The 22,644-nt window shown below is 35.7% G+C and overlaps 3 protein-coding genes across 3 annotated transcripts; 1 reads left to right on the forward strand and 2 right to left on the reverse strand.

Moving 5' to 3' along the window:
* Positions 1-84: 84 nt before the first annotated feature.
* On the forward strand, positions 85-13,593 carry LOC110708491 (serine/threonine-protein kinase EDR1-like). Its single transcript, XM_021886620.1, has 13 exons — positions 85-641; positions 2,381-2,803; positions 3,170-3,273; positions 4,109-5,256; positions 5,688-5,728; positions 7,364-7,432; positions 7,994-8,094; positions 11,512-11,590; positions 11,662-11,760; positions 12,273-12,341; positions 12,454-12,503; positions 12,807-12,983; positions 13,108-13,593. Exons 1-13 carry the CDS (start codon positions 180-182, stop codon positions 13,241-13,243), a joined length of 2,958 nt encoding a protein of 985 aa, XP_021742312.1. The 5' UTR covers positions 85-179; the 3' UTR covers positions 13,244-13,593.
* Positions 13,594-13,676: 83 nt separating this feature from the next.
* On the reverse strand, positions 13,677-14,448 carry LOC110708494 (uncharacterized N-acetyltransferase p20-like). Its single transcript, XM_021886625.1, has one exon. It carries the CDS (start codon positions 14,384-14,386, stop codon positions 13,853-13,855), a length of 534 nt encoding a protein of 177 aa, XP_021742317.1. The 5' UTR covers positions 14,387-14,448; the 3' UTR covers positions 13,677-13,852.
* A 907-nt stretch (positions 14,449-15,355) lies between these two features.
* On the reverse strand, positions 15,356-22,426 carry LOC110708495 (threonine--tRNA ligase, chloroplastic/mitochondrial 2-like). Its single transcript, XM_021886626.1, has 8 exons — positions 22,088-22,426; positions 20,476-20,622; positions 20,216-20,363; positions 19,371-19,624; positions 17,428-17,805; positions 16,460-16,768; positions 15,949-16,149; positions 15,356-15,833 (listed from the first exon to the last, which is right to left on the reverse strand). The coding sequence occupies exons 1-8, from the start codon at positions 22,424-22,426 to the stop codon at positions 15,573-15,575; spliced, it is 2,037 nt and encodes a 678-aa protein (XP_021742318.1). The 3' UTR covers positions 15,356-15,572.
* Positions 22,427-22,644: the final 218 nt, after the last annotated feature.

The following is a 22,644-nucleotide window of genomic DNA, read 5'->3' on the forward strand; positions in this document are numbered from 1 at the left end:
GTTAATAAACTCACCTTCTTCACACTTTCTCTTCTCTCTCCTCTATCGCCAAAATCTAGTTAGCATTTCCACACTATATAACACAACACATTACACAAACAAACAAACTCATTCTTATTAGCGAAGTAAAAACTACATTAACACCAACATCACCAAAGAACGAACGAAGAATAGCAAAAATGAAGCACATTTTCAAGAAGCTTCACAAAAGTCATGACCTTAATCGTACTAACAATGAAACCCTAATTCCTCCTTCATCTTCATCTTCAACTTCATCTTCATCTTCATCTTCATCTTCTACTTCGCAATCTCAACCTCAACCTTCTACTTCTTCGTCGTCTTCGATGGCGGTGCAATCGCAGTCTGTAACCACCGATCAAGGCAATTCGCAGGTTTCCGGCGTCGGAAACTTGCCGCCGATGAAGAATGATCATCTTCGGCAAGGGGATTATTTTTCGTCTGAGGAGGAATTTCAGATGCAGCTTGCTTTGGCTATTAGTGCTTCGAATTCAGAGTTTCGAGATGATCCGGAGAATGATCAGATCCGTGCTGCTACTTTGTTGAGTTTGGGGAGGTCGAATTCTATTGATAATGGTCGAGATAAGGAGGATTCTGGTGAGGCTTTGTCGCGGCGGTTTTGGGTGAGTTTTTGAATTTGATTAATTAATTTGGGGATATTTTGATTGTGGAATTTGTTAATTGATGATGAAATGTAGGAACTTTCTGTTTTAATTTGTGTAATTTGTTGTTGGAATGCACTTTGTTTTGACCTTGTTGATGTTAATTAGTGTTATCATGTTGCTGCTGCTGCTGCTGAAATCGGGGGAAGTTAGTTTGAGTAGAATATCGAATTAATTGAATTTATCGGTCTATTCGAATATAGGAGTTAACTGGTGGAGTGATGGACCTTCTCATTAGCAAAGATTGCGGTACAGGAAGGAAATGCTAATAAGGGTTTGCTAAAATGACCTGGGGAGGATTATTAGTTTTGCCAATTTTTTTGTAATTGGCAAGCATTAGACTCTATTACATTTAGGAAGATAAATCTTCAATGCCTATTGTGACAGGATTAAGGGCTCAAACTAATTGCAATCAACCCACAACAATGAAGAACATGCAAGCACAACAACTAAGAACAACCATGAAGAAATTAAAGCAAGTAAAAGGGAGACAAAGTTACCGTGGGAAAACCCGAGAACCGGGAGAAAAAAACCCACCTTGCACTATGGAGTAGTATTGATGATGAATGAATCAAGATTACAAGCATGAATTGTATAGAATTCCAATGCTCCTCAAAAAAAACCTCTCATAAACCCTCTCTTAGTGTTTAAAGTTTGTGAATACTTGGGGAAGAAGCTAAGAAAAATATATATATAGATTAGGAGAATAAAGATGATCCAAGGGCTAGCAATTAAACAAGAAGCACGGGCTGAAATCGAGCCGTCGAAACAGAACAGCAGGGGGTTCGGCCGAACCTACCCTGTGTTCGGCCAAACTTGAGGTGGTTCGGTCGAACCCCCTTTGGTTCGGTCACTCCTCCAAATTTGCAAATTTTTCACAACTCTGCCCCAAGGTTCGACCGAACCTCAGAGATGCTAGAACTATGTTCGTTCGAACTTCCTTCAACAAGCTTCCTCTTTGATTCTTCCTTATGCCTCCATATATTGATGCATCTCCACACTAATCCTAACATATTGAATATTTTTCTTGGGACTATGATTGAGATGAGATGAGATGTTTAGTTTCAGTTGTAAACTATACCTTGGGTAGTAATTCGTTTTACGTCTAAAGTTGCTATTTGTATTCGTGGACCTAATGAACATAGTATTTCTAGTTTCAATTAATTTAGGGACGTTGGTTATCACATTGCTCCTTCATAACTAAGAACTTATGTATTTTGACCATAAACTCTTTGTGATACTTCACTCAAAACCTCCATGCTTCTTCATCCTCTATCCTCCTGCCCTTTGCCATCTTTGGTCATGCTAGTGAGTTGAAGAGGGGGTGCTTGAGAAATACTTTAGTAAATCACCTTAAAATTCAATGTATTATATTTTTTTGGGCACCTTATGATGGTAACATTGGTTTTTATGGAGGAGCTATATAGTTCCCATTGTCGGATTTATTCTAGTAAAAGGGTAAAGGTAAGTGTTTTGGGCTGGGTTGTAGGCAAATTTGAATCACCTTTTTTATTCAAGGAAATTCAAGCACATGAAGGAAGCCTATAAGTCTATAACTCTTGCTTAGTTGCTTGGATAGCAGTAGATATGATTATGTGCTTCTGATTAGTGCTTAATAGTGAGATTTTGTTTATTTACCCTATGATGACAATATATGCTGCTGTTTTTGGTGTGCTGAAATTGAAATTTTGCTTTACCAGGATTACAATGTACTTGATTATGAGGAGAAGGTGGTCGATGGTTTCTATGATATATTTGGTATATCAGTGGATCCAACAGTCCAAGGAAAGATGCCATCTCTTGTAGACCTTGAAACAAATGCTGGTGATTCCGGATTCGAAGCTGTGATAGTCAATAGAACAATTGATCCAACACTTGTGGAGTTGGAGCAAATTGCACATTGTTTTGCACTAGACTGCCCTGCATCCGAGATTGGCACTCTGGTTCAAAGGGTCGCTGAACTTGTGACAGAACACATGGGAGGACCGGTTAGGGATGCAGGAATTGTGTTAGCAAAGTGGATGGAGATCAGCACAGAACTAAGAACATCTCTTCATACAAGTGTTTTTCCCATTGGCTCTGTAAGGGTTGGCTTGTCACGCCATCGGGCTTTGCTCTTTAAGGTTAGTGAATGGATTACAAATTACTTCTTGATGTTGATTCAATGTGTTCTTTTGATTTTATTGCACCACGTTAGATTAACATGGGTGATCTATTTATTTAAACCTAGTACAATCGTCTTTGATGCAATAGACAGTAAACCTGTACATGAACTTATGCAAACCAAGGTAAAGGCAGTATCTCCCAAAATATAAGGACTAGACACAAAATATAAGGAGCCCTATTTCATAAACTTGATGTCAACTCAGTAAAGACATCCTTCCCTTTTGATGTTGAGTGCAGAGAAAGCAATGCTCCATCAGCATTTAATTGGGACGTATATATGTGTTTACTCAATTTAATTGCCTTGTACATGTCCTAACTTGTAGGTTTTAGCCGATAATGTGGGTATAAAATGTAGACTCGTGAAGGGAAGTCATTACACTGGCATTGAAGATGATGCGATCAACTTAATAAAGATGGCTGACGATAGGTAATTAGTATGCTGTTGATGCAATCATTTTTTTCCATATATAAAAATACTCCTACATATGCATTGTAAGCACATGATCTTCTTGGATTCTAATACTTTGATATGTTATTCTATGAACTTGCTGACTTCATTTAGTGACAAATTAAGCTTTCTAGCTCCATGACCTCCTTTCTCTTTTGAAAATAGCTGAAGAATATATATCGAGTGAAAGGGAATTATAAATTCAGTAATTTATCTGTATATATATTAGAGTTATGGTTCAAAAGCTTATTATTTGTCAGCTGTGCCCCCCCCCCCCCCCAAAAAAAAAAAAAAAAAAAAGAGAGAGAGAAAGGAAAGAAAAAGATTAAACATTTTTGCATTCAGTCTCGTTTTTAATCAAGGTCAAAGATTAATTGACAGAAATCTCAAGCTTCTTTAAATATTGAGCTTATAGCTCTTCAAGTAGCTGCATTTTTTTTTTACAAGTGCTCTTTACGTAGCTATGTAAGCTTACTATTCTCTCCATGGTTTATTTTTCCCACTTGCTTTTGCGTGGTCATCAAGAAAGAAGGGTTAATAGTGGGATCATTGGAATCACGTGGGTAGTTTATGTGAGGGATGGTAGAGGAAAGGAGCAGAAATTGAATTTGTATTGTAAGTTCTCTTAGAAAAGGCTCTTTAATTCCTAAAAGCATTTGTTTTGACTTGGACATTCTTTAATGTTAGTAGAACAGCATCTAGCCCCCCCCCCCCCTTTTTTTTTAAAAAAAAAACATATAATTACCTGATGGCAATGCATAGTAGCTCTTGTGTCTCCGCCTTTTCCCATTTAACTATCTGATAAATTACACAGGGAATATTTGGTTGATCTCATGGCAGCCCCAGGAACACTTATACCTGCTGATGTATTAAGTGGGAAGGATTCTTCTGTTCCAGTGTACAACCACAAACTAAATAAGATCCCCTCTGTCCAGCCATCAAATGACTCTGAATTTCCTTGTGCCAGACCGAAGCCCATTAATTCAGGATCAAGTGGGGGCTCTCCTGTTGACAATAATTTTCAATTTGGTCGGAATTCAGTCTTTGGAAAGACAGAATCATTACCTTTTTCATCAAGCACCAGCAATGACATGGGTGCTGGCCCTTCTAGAGCCTCCAGCCAACCAAACCCAAACAGTCAATTAGATTTGCCGTCAACATCAGCAGTGGGGGCGTCTTTGTTCAAACCACATCGTGGAGCCCTTGCAGTAGGTGATGGTTCTAGGATGAATGTTAATGTGGTACCCTATAATCAAGGTAATGCTGATGACTCTAGAAATCTTTTTGCGGAACTTAATCCATTCCATTTACGAGTTTCTGGGCAAGCTGCACCGCAAAACAAACCCAAATATGAAATTGATGAGTCCCAGAGATTTAGGAATGATGCTATCTCCAGAAAACCACCTTCTCCCATGATGTGGAAAAACCATCAGGCTGTGAACTATGTTCCCAGGAATAAAGACCGTGATTTAGTTGACAGTCTTCTTCCAAGAAGTAACCATGGAAACAAGGATTCCAGAATGGCACCAGCAACTACATTGAGCACATCAGCTGCTGAAATTTTTTATCAAAATGGCTCTCAGTTGGAGAGTTCAATTCTGAATGGTGTAAATGTCAATGTTGACAGTTCTGTTAATGTTGCTACAACTGCTGCACCTGGCAATGGTGAGAATGACAAACCTCTTCCAGTGGAAGTTGGGATTGCCTCCCAAACGAAAGATTCCCTGAAGGAAGCAACCTCATCTGGTGACATGCTTGGTCAGGGAAATGAATGCAAGAGAGTTGGTACTGGTGGTGCCAAGTGCACAACTGAGGGATTTATAGGAACAGGATATATATTAAATGATTCTAGTCTGAGACCAGTGGATTCTGATGGAAAAGCAGTTGATCAAGTGCTTGATGATGTGGGTGAATGTGAAATCCTGTGGGAGGACCTTGTTATAGGTGAAAGGATTGGATTAGGTATAAACTTTTATTACGTAGTATTTTTATCATGATATAGTTGAGGGTATTGCTCCTTAATCAATTTTTTATATTGGGTTACCTGCTCATCTAAGATATCATTTGTGTTTGTATGGGTTATATGTTCTCTGCCAACATCTTTCCTTTTCTTGACTTTGGCGGTTATCTGTTAGCTGAAATTTATGTTTAGGGCCCTTTAGGCCTTAATTCTCCTGGTAAGTGGTAGCAGTTATTTGGTTGGAGAAGATGCATCTCTTTCTACTATACCTGGCTAGAATCACTAGATTAAATTGAAGGAAATTTTTAAACCTAGTGTTCTATAGGTTGATTGCCTTCGTTTTCTCATTTTTTGTTTTAGTGGAATGCTCTTCCTTGAGTTATTCTTTTTCATTTCATTGTTTGATTTGTTCTTTGCTTATGCTGGACAATAGGTTCATATGGGGAAGTCTACCATGCAGACTGGAATGGCACGGTATGTTCTATATTGTCACATCTGTAAGGAAAAGGTGTTGACTTTTGTTATTTTTTTCAAATGATGTTGCCTAGTGTCTACTTGTGTGTGTGATATTTTTTTTTTTTGCCTTAATTAAAATGCTGAATGAATTTGCTGTGTAGCTGTTAAGTATTCTTTATAATTAATACTTAATTTTGTTTGATGAGACTATTTTTTCTCTAAAAAAAAATTGATAGCAATTTAGCTTCTGAAAATTATGAATGTGTACATGTGTACTACTGCATTATGACATACATGAATGAAGACATTTTATTCTTTATGATACCGTATTTGTTTTCTTTAGTTTTTAGACTTTTTACATGATGAATGTCACCTTTGGTCTTCCCATCCCCCAAAAATATTGCTTTAATGTTACTAGATATTGTACACATAATTTGCATTGAAGCTGTAATTATGTGAGTAAAGTGACAAATATTCACACACACTAAAATGATTAATTGAACCAAATTTGATCTTTAAATTAGTATCTCATCTTTTTTCAGTATACCCACCTCAATCCCAAAGCTACTAAGAGATTTTGAGGTTTTTTGGTCACAAAATCTAATTCCTTATTTAATTGAACTTTCACCCGAGCTCGAGTAGGTACTTCTAGTATTGGTCTCCCAAAAAAACTATAAAACTGAGTATAAGCATCAGTTATGTCATACTTTTGATGATGTGACTAATTATTGTTTTAAGATAAATTTAAAAAGAAGCCGAAAATCTCCCACACCCTTTCTTGTAGTATGTCTCTAATAACACAAATTGACTTTGTTGGCAATGTAATAATTGAGCTACCCTGCCTTCTTAAAAAAATGAGGCAAGTCATTTGTTGTTTCGTTTGTGAAGCCGCCCCCACCCCCCCCCCCCCCCCCCCCCCCCCCCCCGCCCTTTTTTTTTTTGTTTTTTGAAGTGCCTTGAAAAATCAAAGTTGTTGAGGGGAACAAATAATCTTTTGAAATTTTAAGAGAAAGGGAGAAGTTTGTGTTGTTTGTTTAAAGAATTTAGAGTGCTTCAATTAAAGGAGATGGAAAGGAAGAAGGAAAGGGTGTTCTTAGCTTATATGACCATTATTTATCTATATTTTTTGTTAACAATGTTTTTATCCCCCTTGTTAAGAAAGTACCCCGTAACATCTTTTGCCACTTTATCAAGTTACTCGAGCATGACTAATGGTGTTAGTTTGGGTTCAGTAGTGTTAAACGGATGCATAATTGTGATTCTCCGAGAATTACCCAGATTTAGGGGTTTTTGGTTGTATCAATGTTTCCATAAATTAATGGGTGAATGGGTTAATGCGTTTTTTTTTTTGTTGAGTTTGGGTTAAATCGACTCAAGTGTTAGGGTTGAATGTTACTAATTTGCTATGTTAATTTTTTTTCAAGTCAATCTGATAGTAGTTGTAAAAGTGGTCTATTGTTTAAACTTTATGCTACGGATGAGCAGGTGATTTGTGTAAACATATTTTATGCTTTTCACGCTAATTGTCTTGCCTTGATATGATGATGGCATTGGTCTGTAGTCCTTTCTTTGTTGCAGTTGAGATGCATCTTTAATATTTTGTCAGAGAAATCCAAGAACATAAAAGTTTTCATGGCACTTTTTACACTGCAGGAAGTTGCTGTCAAGAAATTCTTGGACCAGGATTTCTCTGGGGCTGCCTTAGCAGAGTTTAAAAGAGAGGTGAGTGCAATGCTCTGCTTTTGTATAAAATCAAGTATTACATCTACCTGCTTGAAATATCATCTTTATTTGTTACTTTCTTTTCTACTATGATCATTCACTATATAAAAACATAAAAATATGGGAGCAAGGAAATTTTTTTCCAGTAAGAATACTAGTACAATATGTTCCATGTTATGAGGCAGGTTGAGGGAAGGGGTTTTTGTAGGTTCTGAAGTAAGAAAGCTAAAGGTGGCATGTGAAAGTTTACAAGTATATCGCCATAGAACTTTGTGCTTCCTAAGTTTGTGTTACACCCCCCCCCCCCTCCCCCCACACCCCACCCCACACACATACACAAAAAAGCTGTCGTTATCTGAACTTTGGACAATTGAAGTTGAAATATTTAATTATTTTGTATGTAAGATAATGCTCAGATGCATTGCATGATTTTGTTGCTTGTTCATATTATGTCAAACTTATGGATTTGCGGCTATGTTTCTAAAGCTAATGACAAGCGTTTCATAAATATTCGTGTAATTGGCAGTTAATTGATTCCTTTGCATTACCCAATAATTACAGGTCCGTATAATGCGCAGATTACGCCATCCCAACGTTGTCTTATTTATGGGCGCCGTTACTCGCCCACCGCACCTGTCAATTGTGTCTGAATTTCTTCCAAGGTATTGCTCTTTTTTCTCTGTTTACGTGGGTGGCATTATGTAAGGTTATCTTACTAGGAAACCATACAGCTTGGAAACCAAACTGAAAGGAAACAGAAGTCAAAACAAAAAGATGGCAGTTTACAGAAACAGTTTGAAACAGGGGAATGTCATTTTTGAAACAGTTTGAAACAGGGGAATGTCATTTTTGAAACAGTTTGAAACAGGGGAATGTCAGTTTGAACAGTTTTAAAGAATCTATTTTTATTAATAATTCACTTTAACTCCTGCCAGTTTTAAAGAATCTGTGTTTATTTATAATTAACTTTTACTCCTGCCATAAAGTTTTTTATTATTACATATTTTGTTAGTTTTTTTAACATAATATGTAGAAAACGAATTTCAGAATATCTCTAATGATGATTTATGCCAGTTGATTTTTAAAAAGAGGTAAAATCACCCCAAAGCATACAAATGACATTTTATGATTTGATTTAGTATATTCCTTGCTGTCTCTGGTTAATTGGTTACAATTAGCAAAGGTCAAACGAAATGATAAAATACCTGAATTATGGAATTATTTCACCTGCTGAACTTGAACGTTAATCGGGTAAATTTAATGGATTTGTTTGAGTATATGAGGTTCATAAATATTATCCTTATAAAGGGAATTGTCTTTGTTACATATACAATTATATATGCTCTGATAATATTCTCCCTCGGGTTCTTGGAGTTCTTCCTAGAGATATAAGAAAGTGGATCCTTCTTTTACTTATTGGATAGTACATAGAAAGTCGTTAAAAGACATGAATATTACCAATGGTGGACTCATGTGGTGGGTTGGGGGGGGGGGGTAAGGGAGGGAAAAAGATAAAATGATCTTTGCCAGAAAAGGGAAGAAGTAAAGTAGGGAAGAATTCAAAGGAATGGAAGGAGTAATAAGGTTTTGTCATGCTTCTGTAGTTCTGTACATCATGACCTTAGTAATTCTAGAGCTAGTTTTATAAAACTTACGGAGTTTTTTTTTTTTTTTTTTTGAATGATACTCTGCCTTTCATCTCTTTGAGTCAGGAAAGCCGTTAATAACTATCACAATACGTCCTCCTTCCAAGAATTGTTTGAACACTTTTTTAGGCATGGAGTTATATATGATTAGTTGTTTAGATGCTATTAATTACTACTCCACTAGGCTTGACACATAGTTTAAAAAAAGCATAGGGTGGGGAACTAAAGTGAGGATTTTATGGTATAAACTATGAAGTATTGATGGTGGGGGTATATGTAGTTGGTAGTAGGAGAGAGATAATATCAAAGTAGTGAAAGTGGGATTAGCGAGAGAAAGAGATAATAGTGGACCCTTAACAAAAATAGAGGGTTTTGCAATTGATCAAAAATGGATGAAAAAGGAAAGTGTTGCAATTTACTAGAAACAGATGAAAAAAGGATTATTATGCTACATGGACTTGGATAAAAAGATTTGAAACGGGTACAGATTCGAGTGTCCGATACATCAATCTCGAAATTTCAGGACACGGGGACTCAGTACGAGTTTTGGACACAGGTATAGGGACACGACAATTAATGTATAAAATTTATAATTACAATCTTTCAATGCTAAGGAAATCTACTTTAATAAAGTTTTTTAAAAAAAATTTTAGATATATTAAAAATTACTTCTTTTAAAAAATTCACTATTATAAAAAATACAAGCATTGTGCATAAAAAAAAAAAAAAAATTTGAGGATGAAAAATCATAATTATGCTGTAAGTAGGGATTTTTTTTTTTTACTTTTTGATACTTCACACGTCATCTCTTCACCCACCTTCCCCACTTTTCACTCTCTAGTCTTTGTTTTTGCTACTCAGTACTGTACAATATTTCTTTTCTTCTTTATTATTATTATTATTTTTGTTCTTTTTTCTTTCTGGTTTCTCTCCGACCACCTCCCAAGTTGGAGTCCCAACCAACCGGCAAGGATGAGAATATGGCTATGGTAGTTGCCTCAATGTGCGACAAAAAGCCCTCATAAATAGATGAGCTAATTTATGAATCTAGGGTTTATACAACTAGGAATGTCTGAGTGCATTTTGCCGAGTCGGAGCCGAATTTTCATACCCATGTCAGTGTCGTGTCGTGTCGACACGGGTGTGCGATGATTATTGGCGAGTCCATGTAACAGAGAAGGATTATATAATAGGAAAGTGGGTGTGACAAGAGATGATGGTATATTTTATTATTAAAAAAGTAGATGTGATAGAAGATAATGGGTTATGGTTTTTGTTGATTGTGAGGGAGTGACTTTAACTTTTTGGTAGTATAAAGAAAGATGTGTAAGAATAATATTGGAATCTTTTCCAAATTAGGAGTGTTTATACAGCTTGTTTTTCCTAATAAACCCCTGGCTTAGGGATGGCAATCTAGTCCGGATCTGACCCTACTCCGCCCCGATCCGAGGTAAAATATCCGCTCCGAGTCCGAGAAGAAAGTATTCCGAGTTCGACTCCGTTAAAATAATCCGACTCCGAGTCGGAGGAGGGTTGGAGTCGGATCCTACAAAAAATCCGAGAAAAAAAATCCGACTTCGACAAATGTCCGACTTTAACGGATTATCCGACTCCGACTCCAATAGATAGTGGATTTTGTGTGGGTCATGGTGGCATTGGGTGTGGGTTGCAAAGGCCCAAATAGGCCAACATCTCAAAGTATATTGAATAATGAAAAAAAAAACTCGAAGTCGGGTCGGATCGGAGTCGGAGTCGGAGGTCGGATATTAAAGTCGGAGTCGGAGTCGGATGTCGGAGTCGGATTTAACCTCCGACTTCCTGTCGGGTCGAAGTCAGATTGAGCATAATCCGCTCCGAGTCCGACCCGTTTCCATCTCTACCCTGGCTAGAGATTGTAATTTATATGGAGTTTGGTTCTGTATTTCATGCGGGTTTTAAACACATAATATTGTGACCTGTATCAACATTGGGAGAAATGGGAATGGAATTTTCTGCTGATGGTTGGATTTAAAAGAAAGTTCTAAGGATCCCGGTCTCTTACTTGATTGCTATTTAGGTTAGTTCAATGAGGGGAGAAAAGAAGAGAGAGGGGGGGGGGGGTGAAGTTTATAATTTAGATTTGTTTTGGATAATTTGAAATTTAAATTCTGAAATGATTGACTGTATATCTCCGTCCCAAAAAGTTTGCCTAGAATTTTTTTTGACTGATTCTATATTTCTATGTATTCTTGCTTCGTTGGCATCTTGAGTTATTCATCTTAATTCAAACATTTTACATGCTTTTGACCAGCCAAACTTCCATCTGTTGTTATCTGTATTGGGGGACCCCAGGGGGTGGGGTGAGGTGGCAGATATGAGATTACAAATTGTTCGTTATTTATTTGCATAATGGTAGAAAGTAATTATATGTGATTTTTTTCCCTTGCTTTGTAGAGGAAGCTTGTACCGGATACTTCATCGTCCCAATTGTCAGATTGACGAAAAGCGTAGAATAAAAATGGCACTTGATGTGGTATGGTTCTTTCACTTTCCACTATTTTGGAGTCCATAGAAGTATACCTTTGACAATCATCTCGTTCGCAGGCGAGGGGCATGAATTGCTTGCATACAAGCACACCAACAATTGTGCATCGTGATTTAAAGTCGCCTAATTTATTAGTTGACAAGAATTGGAATGTGAAGGTAATTTGGAAATTTCAATGAGTTGCCTTTTCAGTTGAAATTTTGGTTGGCATTTTGTGATGTAGTCATATCTTCATCACGATCTATTTGCATCATATGTACAACGTGGCCATGATGAGCTTTACCATGAAAAAAGTGTTAGTGGAGTTGAACTATCTTGTGACCTACCTGCCTTAGAAAGTAACAGCTTTTGCATTTTTTTTAGCACTGAAATTTCTTCATTTAGGTACTGCCTTGAATTGTTTGTTAGGAATCTACATTATATACTGAAAATATTTTTCTCTGTTTACAAGGCTGTATGTTATCCATCCTTTACCTTCTTTATATTAAGGACAAAGAGGAAATTGAGTGTGGTAAAGATAACTCCGTGTAACTATATGCATGCAGGTTTCTTCTAGGGAGTTAATAGATTTGTGAATAATAAATCAAAATCCTTCTCTGGCATTTCCTTTCTTCCCCCCCTTGGCATGCTAGAGTGATATCACTTCGGTAACAAGAATTTGTCACTGCAGGTTTGTGATTTCGGATTGTCAAGGCTGAAGCATAATACATTTTTGTCATCTAAATCAACTGCTGGAACTGTAAGAGCATTGAACCTGACGATTAAAAGTTAAAACTTTTTTTTTTTGAAATTTAAATTGTTTTGGTATGTATGTTATATTACTCTAACAAAGACACTCTTTGTTGTAATAGCCTGAATGGATGGCTCCTGAAGTGCTTCGAAATGAACCATCGAATGAGAAGTGAGTGCCTTGCTTGATTGCATTTCTTTCTCCTATGAATTCACCTGTATTCTAGTTGCCTGGTATATATCTGTAAAACCAATCACACTCACCCCCCCCCCCTCCCTCCGGCCTTAAAACAAATGTACATACCTTATATATGTGCCAAAATATTGCGCTTGTAATGTTAGCTTTCTTCTTGCAATTGAAGATATGATTAAATGCTTCGAGTGAGAACCTGTCCTAGATGAACTGCACTAGTCCTAATAAAAAACGCCCTTATTACCAATGACTGAGTTAAATCTTGTTCTTGTTGGACATCAGATGTGATGTATATAGCTTTGGAGTGATATTATGGGAGCTTGCAACTCTCAAGTTGCCTTGGAGTGGGATGAACCCGATGCAAGTTGTGGGCGCCGTGGGTTTCCAGAATCGGCGCCTAGACATCTCCAAGGAACTTGATCCTTTGGTTGCTAGGATAATACTGGAATGTTGGCAAACGTAAGTTCTATTGTCTCTATCTGTTAGCCACACCCCCATCTTGATCTTTCTTGTATTAAAGGTGTTTCTATTAGTTTAAGGTCAAATTTATGCATTCAAACTCATTTTATGTCATAATTTCCAGGGAGCCGAACCTGCGCCCTTCATTTGCACAACTTTGTGTAGCCTTGAAGTCCTTGCAGCATCTTGCTCTCCCGTCCAATGTTGACCAGCAAAGTTCAGTGACTCAACATGAAATTTCTGTAAATTCAACGCCTTGATTGCCAAGTGTGAATAAAGATTTTATATTCTTGGATAGTTGGATGTAGTTGTGGATAAGGTTTAGCAAAAGTAAAAATCTGATGCAGGGGAAAAGAAATACTAAACACAAGAATAGGAAAAAAATTGATAAAAGGCATCCTCTGGGCAGTTTTCCATTGTCAATGTAAGTAGTAATTATATTTCGATTACAGGAGCCACAGCAGTCCGAAGGGAATGTCAGCCGCAAAATTTTGTACAGAGATGTGCATAGCTTCTGATGCAAATATTGTGATGTACTTCGTATATATGTATGTCTATACACAGCTATACCTAATTTTATGAAATATAACATGGAATTGTGAAAATGATATGTACAGAAATTTGATTTCGATCTATTACTTTATCTGATTATCCTAACAAACTGGCTTAACTGCATAGTATTTTCTAAACATTATGTCAAACCGATATGTTTGCCAAGCTAGGAAAGTGAAACTGATAAGTTAGCTATAATACTTCGTATTATTGATGAGTATTTATCAGATACAACATACCAAATAAAACAGAAACTGATGATACGTTAACAAATGTTGAAGAACTAAATAAAAAAAATTCAGACTCTAAATAGTTTATCATTGATCAGCTGATGGAAATTCTGTTGACAGAATACCATAGATAAAAACATCTTTAATTTGTCCCTTAACATAGCTGTATTTCCTCAAACATCCTTCCTTAAGAAAACCACACTTTTCTAAAACCCTTTGAGAAGCCTTATTTTCCACACTAACCAAAGTTTGCAGCCTAACCAATTCAGGGTAATCCTTAACAGCCTGATTCATACCCATCTTCAAAGCTCTTGAAGCAATCCCTTTGTTCCAATGCACCCTAGACACTGCATACCCTACGTGTGCCCGGCATCTATCATCGCCCGAGCCAGGGTGTATCGAGATCATCCCTATTGATCGATCATCGATACAAATGGACCTCCTCCAAGGGTGTGGTATGCAAACATCCTTGATAAAAGTCAAGGCTTCTTCCTTGGAAGTGATGGTTTTCCACGTGACCAAATGTTTCATGACTTCATCATCACCTGCCCATAATATGAAATCATCAACATCTGTGATTTTGAATGGCCTGAGGATGATTTTTGTTGGGTTTATCTCCATTGATGGATTATTAAGGATGGCAATGGCAGAGTTAATTATCTTATGCTTTATATAATGTTAGTGGTCAACACTTCAACACTAAATGGAGTACATATCATATCATATCTAGATTCTCTTATCTTTTTTTTTTTTTTAATTATTATTATTATTATTATTATTATTATTATTATTATTATTATTATTATTATTATTATTATTATTATTATTATTATTATTATTTAATACTCATTCAAACCATCAAAGATTGTCTCATAAATTAAACTAGACTAGAATTAATACATAATGTTTTTTTTTTTTTGTAAACTAACCACCCTAAAACTCTAAACACTTAACTCAAATAAACCCTTTACACTATAACCACCTTTGCTTTTCACAAAAAAAAAAATCATGTAACCCTTTTTTTTTCCCAACTGCAACAATTTCCATATATTTGTTTTCACTAATTTTTACTTCATATTTGTCTCATTTAGCTTTTTTTGCGAAAAAAATTAAGTGCATGCACATATATGTTTGAGCACAATATTTTCGAATACGCAATACAAAAAAATATTATATTTTGCTAATATTTTGAAACTATTTATCGACACCAAAAAAAATAAAAAAATCCTATACGAGTATATTTTTCTTGATTAAATCTTCTCTCTTAAAAGATTCTGAATGCGATAAACAAATCGGCAATAATTTTTAATTAATTATAATAGATAAGAGCATAAATGCTCCATTGAGATTGATAACAGCATATGTACTCCATTGGCCGTATACAGTATACTAAAGTTTAATAGTTTTTGTGGACTACCTTTTGATCACTCATCCAGAGAGATAAATGCATACACAACCCAAGCACAACTAAAGAATAAAGTATAAAGATAACCCATCTTCTTTTTTTATTATTATTATTATTATTATTATTTATTTAGAGTAGTTTTTTATCATCAAATTTTCATAATGACTATTTAAAAAACTTCTTACTACATCATAATCAAATTAAATAAATAAATAAAACAAACTATCTGCTGCCAAAGAAATATGATTACAAGAAGAGAATTTCGTTCTGTAATCATAATTTCAGCAGATAAATCTTCAGTAATCTAAAGTCTATGTGTATTACTCCGTATCAGTGTTGTAATTCTTGTGAATAAAAAGATTTCAATCTTAATTGATCTTCTGAAAACTTGAGCAAAGTATGTCAGAATGAGCCTCTGTCCTCAACAGCTTTCTTAATTCTGCAGGTGAAGTCGTCAACTGGCATAGTGCCCAGTTCTCCGCCAAATCTGGATCTGACAGTAACTGATTGGGTCTCCAGCTCTCTGGGGCCAACGACAGCCATTAACGGGATTCTCTGCTTTTCTGAAGTTCTGATGAGCTTAGGCAGGCGCTCACCATGGCAAACTTCAGCGCGTATGCCATTTGCCTTGAGTTTGTTGACAACCTCGCGAGAGTATTCAAGCTGTAGAAACAAGCATTGTTATGTTAAGAATATACGTCAATTATAAGTTTATAACTACCATAGAAAAATGCATATATGCTCTTGGCATTGATATTGTACAATTTCGAGTTCTAACCTGTGTGTCGGTCACAGGCAGGACCCGAGCTTGTATAGGAGAGAGCCATAATGGGAAATCCCCAGCATAATGCTCTATAAGAACACCAAAGAATCTCTCCAAGGATCCAAGCACGGCTCTGTGAATCATGATGGGTCTTTTTTTCTCAGAATTGGAGTCTACATATGTTATATCGAATCTCTCGGGCAAATTAAAATCAACCTGAGATATCCAGCATATAGATCAAATCTCAGTTAGTGAACAAAAAAGCTCAATTGGAATTTCATATTCACACTCTATTCAACTTTTCGTATCATATTCCATATGTATTAAAATATAGTAACAAGAATTTTGTAAAGAAAAAAATACGCCATAAATTTTTAGTGAGAAAAGTAAACAGTCAAGATTCGGTCACAATAAGTGAAAGAAACACAAGAAGCATACATAGTTTTTTATCTCATGCTAGACAAGACGGAAGTTGCCAGAATAATTTCCCTCATTTGTTCTGTGATAAATTATTTACTTGGTTTACCTGAATTGTCGAGCATTGCCATTTTCTACCAAGTGCATCTTCAATTTTGAGATCAATCTTTGGGCCATAAAAGGCACCCCCACCTTCATCAATTTCATAGCCCCAACCTTTATCATCTAAAGCTTCTTTTAAAGCCAATGTGGCCTTTTCCCATATATCATCACTTCCCACAGCTTTTTCTGGCCTCGTAGATAGATTCACTTCGTATTGGTGAAAGCCAAACTGAAGCAGTATTTGCTCTGTAAGATCGAGAACCCCCCGTATTTCGTCTTTAATTTGGTCCTCTAAACAAAATATATGTGCATCATCCTACAATCGTTGAAGAACAGTTAGTCTTGTACTCAAAACCTCTGAATGACAATTTTCTAATCAGTTAAAGTCCATGATAGGCACAGAGATATAGAAATTGATTAATAGACAATTATATAGTATATTACATACCTTTGTGATATAATTAATCTTTAGAAGAAAAGAAGCATGAAACCCAAAAACAATTTCGAAAATAATTTATGAAAAGTAAAGAGCCAAGGGTTTGGAAACTTCAGCCATCAGTTTGAGACAGCTTCAGAATGATAGATATAGACAAAATATGGTGCCTCTCTTGTGGAGTATTATAAATAATTTTTGATGCAAAAATAGAATATAATAGCAGCTCAGAACAGAAAAACAGAAAACAAGGAGAAATATATTCTGATCAAAAACCAAAAATACAGGCTATTCTGATACTCCGTAATATCAAACTTAACCAAGTAACTATTAGGATACCCTAGCCAACTTATCTTACGATGATAAGTACAAATAATTGGAGAAAAGAAATACAATGGCCTTCTAAGAACTTCTGATATTGTAAAATAAATTATCAAAAAATAAAAAAATTTACTACAGCACATGAATCTACTACGGAGTATATATGTTTCTGTATCTTCAGAAAAGAGAGAATTTATGTGAAAGTCACAGAAGTTTCGTACCTGAGTGAAACCTCTAACACGGAAGAGGCCATGCAGGCTCCCAGACAACTCATATCTGTATACTGTTCCCAGCTCTGCAACCCTAATTGGAAAATCTCGATAAGAGTGCATTTTTCTTTTGTACACCAAAATATGGTAAGGGCAATTCATTGGTCGTAGTTGATAAAGCTCATCCTCAATATTCATTTGTTCAAACATATTCTCCTTGTAGAAATCAAGGTGACCACTTATCTTCCATAGATCTGCCTTTGCAACATGAGGAGTGTAAAGCAGACTGTATCCACGTTCAATGTGCAATTTTTTCCATGTATCTTCAATAATGTGCCTCACGATGGCCCCTTTTGGATGCCAAAAAACCAAGCCTCCTCCAGCATCTTCCTGTATATAAAACATATTTTCTTATTCCTTATTGAAACTGAATTTAAAAATACTACCTCCGCTTTATATTATTTGCAACATTTGTCAAAAATGGATGTTTCCTATTATTTGCAACAAATGTTTTCTTTCCATTTTAAGTTGTCATTTCTCTCAATCTCTCTCCTCACCACAAGCATCTCATATTTTCTTCATTTAACACTTACAAACAAATTTCGCCTAGGAGTCCACGGAAACTCATCTGTTGTAATTGTTGATCTATAGAAATTATATATAGAAGAAACATAAAAATTCCAATACACCATATAATTATAAGTTTATCATAATCATTGACTGTGATGGGAGAGATGCCGTGTCATCAGAAGGCACACTGGAAAAAATTAAAAATAAAAAACTCATATTCTACCAGGAGACAAGAGAGCAGCCAGTTATATGAAAACATGAATTAAGGAATTTCATAGTACTATGATTCATAACTATCAAGCAACTTGGGAATCAAAATCAATTCGTATACAGTACACAACTAACACTTAAGGTTTGCTCATTTCACTAGGAAAAGGGTGCTGGTCTAATTGAAGTTCTGGACTCTAAATCTTTCTTCTGATTTGGTTGGCCTAAACTCTATATGATATAACTTTGACTGGTTACATTAGTTTATAATTAGACAGAACATTATAATGGGTTCTTGGCATTCTTGCTAGATTCATCTTAATGTAAGTATTCCATCTAATTTTGATAATATTTACTACTCCCTCTGTCTCCAAACAAAAGTCTCATATGCCTTTTGCACAAGTTTTTACAAGGTGAATAGAAAAAATAAGATAGTGTGGTTAGGTTGATTACATGAAAATATAAAAAACAAGATATTGGGGTTCGGTTGATTAGATTAAATATAATAATAAAAATATAGTGGGCCAAGTGGGGTTCGGATGATTACAAGCGAATAAAGAAATAGATAAAAGTGAAATCAGACTTTCATTTGAGGAGAAGTTTTGTGCATAAAATGGGACTTTTATTTGGGGACAAAGGATGTAATACAGAATTAAAGATACTTGGTAATAAAAAAATAAAAAAATAAATAAAAATAAATTAAAATAAATAAATAAATAAATAAAAAAAAAAAAAAAAGAAATTAAAGACCAAGCATTGTCTGATTTGATCTGATTCAACAAAAATAAGTAACAAGCCTCATAAAGACATACTCCGCATGAACTCCAAAGCAATTATTTAGTTAAAAGGACCAAGCATGAACTGTTAATACTTTTATAAACCTCAGCTATGTCTTAAAGCCAGATGCCCCTCACTAGCAATAGTAGCAAACTCAAAGATGATATGGGATTTAGCAAGCAATAAGGAACTATGAAATTGAAATAATATTCTAAGTTTTCAATTGCATCTATTTGGAAAAGAAACAAAGCTTTCTTTGTGGATCTACGAGTCTACATGAACAGGGCAGAATCTTTTTGTGACAAAAAAATGATGAGTGTGGGGGATATAAAAAGGGTATTGAATGGGCTCTATAATACTAAGCACTTTTAACAAAGCATAAAAGTTTAGATATAAGATACCTCTATGGAAAACAGGTCAAGTTCTTGGCCAAGACGCCTGTGATCCCGCCGTAGAGCTTCTGCTTTGAAATGAAGGTAAGCTTTCAGCTGTTCTTCATTTTCCCATGCTGTGCCATAAATCCTTTGTAGCATTGGCCTGTTTACATCTCCTCTCCAGTAAGCACCAGCAACAGATTCAAGTTCAATGGCTCTCCTATTAATAGTTCCAGTAGTATCAACATGGGGCCCAGCACAAAGATCCCACCATTCATCCCCTACAAGTACATAGAGTGAATCAATAGAAAACCAGGAAAAAACAGAGTAACAAAAATAACAATAGCATGAATTTCATAGTGCTAAAACAATAGAAAATGTAAACGAAATAACATTGTATTAAGCAAGGTATCTCAAATACTTAAATTACACAACTTCAAAATTGGAAAACGATAGAATACTTTGAAAAATCATGTTTGCTCAATTTTGACTTTAACAATTCCATCATTAGCTTTAATTTGCACCATAGCAATTAAAATTCATTCTGACTAGCCAATGAAATCCTAATGAACAGCTCTTGTTGGTAATTTTATAAGGGCTAAAGGTCTCAGCAGAAGTAAATCATGCAGAAGCAGTGGCATAAGACAATAGTCTACAAGCACAGACAGCAGAAGCATGGAATTATACTGTCAATTTCAAAGATAAAAAAAAAATAAATTATGGATACAAGTGCATCAGGTAGCTAAGAATCAGTCATTTGCAAGAGCAAACTTCACAGCAAACAATAAGAGGTTAAAGTGCATGGAAGCACATCCTTCAAAAAAAAAAAAAAAAAAGTGCATGGAAGCACATATTTTTTCCCAAACCCTTACCTATGTGATAAATTGTTATGGGTTCTTCTTTTATGCTGTCCAAAATCTCCAATTTGTAAGGTTCATTCTGAGCCATTATTCTCCTCTGGGCTTCATCTCGTGAAACCTCTTCTCTGACTAGTGGTAAGTTTCGACTAATAATGCGGTCCTACAGATGATGTAAGAAATAAATTCTGTACCATGAAACCATACACTAATAAATATTTCACCCAGCTAGTAAAGTTTAATTATTTAGAGTTTGGCTGATAGTTTTCACTGACCATCTCTTTCTTGATTTTCTTCAGGTCTTTATCAGTAATAGGTTCCATATCGAAATCATAATAAAATCCATTATCTATCCACGGTCCAATGGTAACTTTGGCATTTGGGTACAGCTTCTGAACAGCCATGGCCATCACATGTGCACACTGCAAGCAAGTTACCAGTGTTACTCCAAATAAACCAGTAATTTTAACCAACATATCAATCACCAAATGAATATATCTCTATAAAATTGATAAAATAATAATAATAAGTAACAACATATCTCTGTTACGCAATTAACTTCATTTAAACCCATTAAGGAACAAGGGTCCAAGATTCCAAGATCATGAGAAACAAGAACCAAGAACCAATCCCCTACAATTACTTGAGATTAGATCTCTGTCAAGTTATAATTGAGCACGAACCAAGTGTCTTACAATTCAAAACAACATCATTCATATCAGTTGCAGGAGGGAAACAAGAAGTGGAAACAATAGTCTGTACACATCCCATCAAGCACTGACCTTTCACACTAATCAATATTTACAAACAAGAGAGCCACCAAATTAAAAGCTTACAAGTTCCTTTGCAATTCAGAGTACCACTATAGCATACCAATCAATCATATACAATTCAAAAGACTCCTACAGAAGACTGTGAGGAAGGTAAAGTGAGCAGCAGCTGTAGCACAATATTCACAAACACAGAAATATTTCCTATTTTCCTTATTGGCACGCAGTATTAAAAGCATGAGGAACAAAATACCAGAGCAAACACTTAATAACAATTCTTGTCATGAATGTTGCATCCATCAAACAAACTATTAAAGCCAAATTCTATCACAATGAAACTAAGCAGTCATAGCCTCGTATCGAGTCAACTACTCCGCATATTATTATTCACATGACTCTGATGGGGTGATGCTAAATATAAAGGAGACTCGTAGATATCTGCAGTTTTCTTATCAGCTATACTCCATTTAAGACGGCAAACAAGAACTCTAATTAAAGCCATTTTCCATAAGCAACCTCTACCTCGAAAATTTCCAACATTACACCCATAGCAAATGCAACTTTCCACCAAAGTCCAGGCAAGACTTAATTTCTCAATCAATTGATCAAAGCTAACTTGCTAGACAATACCCCACTTCATATTAGCCCCCTTCTTCCTTATACACATCCAATTGAGCACTAAAATATGAATAAAAATCCCAACATATTCACTAGGCAGTCAAAACCAAGAAAGTAAGAAACTCGAACGGTATCCAAAACTCGAACCACAAGCTGAACATACTCTTTCATCCCCTAAACACAATCTACTCATTTCAAGCTTCCAAAAGTAATCCACCAAAAATTCAGATAACAACACTAATAAACAAATTCAGCAGTCAACATTGTACAGCATTATATACCCAATTCAAGTTTCAACCTTTCCTTCACAAACCAAACCAAATTAGGTTTCCAAAACTCAATCATCAATCCAATTCAAATTTCAACATCTTCATCACAAATCAAATATAAACAAGAAACACCCATTTCAAATTTCAATAACTTCTTCCCAAATTAAACTTCAACAAGAGCACAAAAACAAGAAAAACATCAAAAGCAATTAAATCATTGAAAAACGTACCGTATGACGAACCCTCAAGAGCTTTTCAGACGATTCATTAGTGGGAAGTTTAATTCTAACCTCAGAAAAACTTCCCTCCTCCAATTTCTTCTCATCCTCATTAATTACGGTCTCCATTGAATCAGGAGAAGCAACAGCAGAAGAAATACGAAACCCACCTCTAGGAATGTATGAAGAGAAAGATGCAAGCTTTTTGGCAGAGATTTTAGGGGAGATTGAGAAGCCATTTTTGAGGGAAGAAGTGAAAGGAGAAGAGGGTTTAGTGAGAAATCGAAGGGAGTTAGAGAGGAGAGAGAAAGTAATGGGTGTGGTGGTCGCCATCCTGTGAATGACAAACATGGTGGTGGTGTTTCTGAGATTTTATCACCAAATTTTTGTTGTGTTTTTGGGTGTCGCTTTCTCTGTTAATGCTAGTGTAGACTTCTCTTCCCAGTTCTTACCTTGTGTGGTAAAGGTTTTCGGGTTCCGGTCACCAAACTCAGTAACTCACTCACCCGAATGGATCATGAATTGGGTCGAGTTGGATGGATAGATTGAGCCGGATTTGGATGATAACG

This window comes from Chenopodium quinoa, unplaced genomic scaffold (genome assembly GCF_001683475.1).
Source record: "Chenopodium quinoa cultivar QQ74 unplaced genomic scaffold, ASM168347v1, whole genome shotgun sequence".
NCBI classification, from domain to species: Eukaryota; Viridiplantae; Streptophyta; class Magnoliopsida; order Caryophyllales; family Amaranthaceae; genus Chenopodium; species Chenopodium quinoa.

What these genes read in the sequence shown, in the direction of transcription:
- LOC110708491 (XM_021886620.1), top strand. Translation starts at nt 180, where the DNA reads ATGAAGCACATTTTCAAGAAGCTTCACAAAAGTCATGACCTTAATCGT. An exon ending in GTGTCTGAATTTCTTCCAAG is followed by an intron (nt 8,095 to 11,511) that starts GTATTGCTCTTT and finishes CTTGCTTTGTAG; the next exon opens with AGGAAGCTTGTACCGGATAC. An exon ending in CTAAATCAACTGCTGGAACT is followed by an intron (nt 12,342 to 12,453) that starts GTAAGAGCATTG and finishes TTGTTGTAATAG; the next exon opens with CCTGAATGGATGGCTCCTGA.
- LOC110708494 (XM_021886625.1), bottom strand. Translation starts at nt 14,386, where the DNA reads ATGGAGATAAACCCAACAAAAATCATCCTCAGGCCATTCAAAATCACA.
- LOC110708495 (XM_021886626.1), bottom strand. Translation starts at nt 22,426, where the DNA reads ATGTTTGTCATTCACAGGATGGCGACCACCACACCCATTACTTTCTCT. An exon ending in AGAAAATCAAGAAAGAGATG is followed by an intron (nt 20,364 to 20,475) that starts GTCAGTGAAAAC and finishes CATCATCTGTAG; the next exon opens with GACCGCATTATTAGTCGAAA. An exon ending in CATAACAATTTATCACATAG is followed by an intron (nt 19,625 to 20,215) that starts GTAAGGGTTTGG and finishes ATGTACTTGTAG; the next exon opens with GGGATGAATGGTGGGATCTT.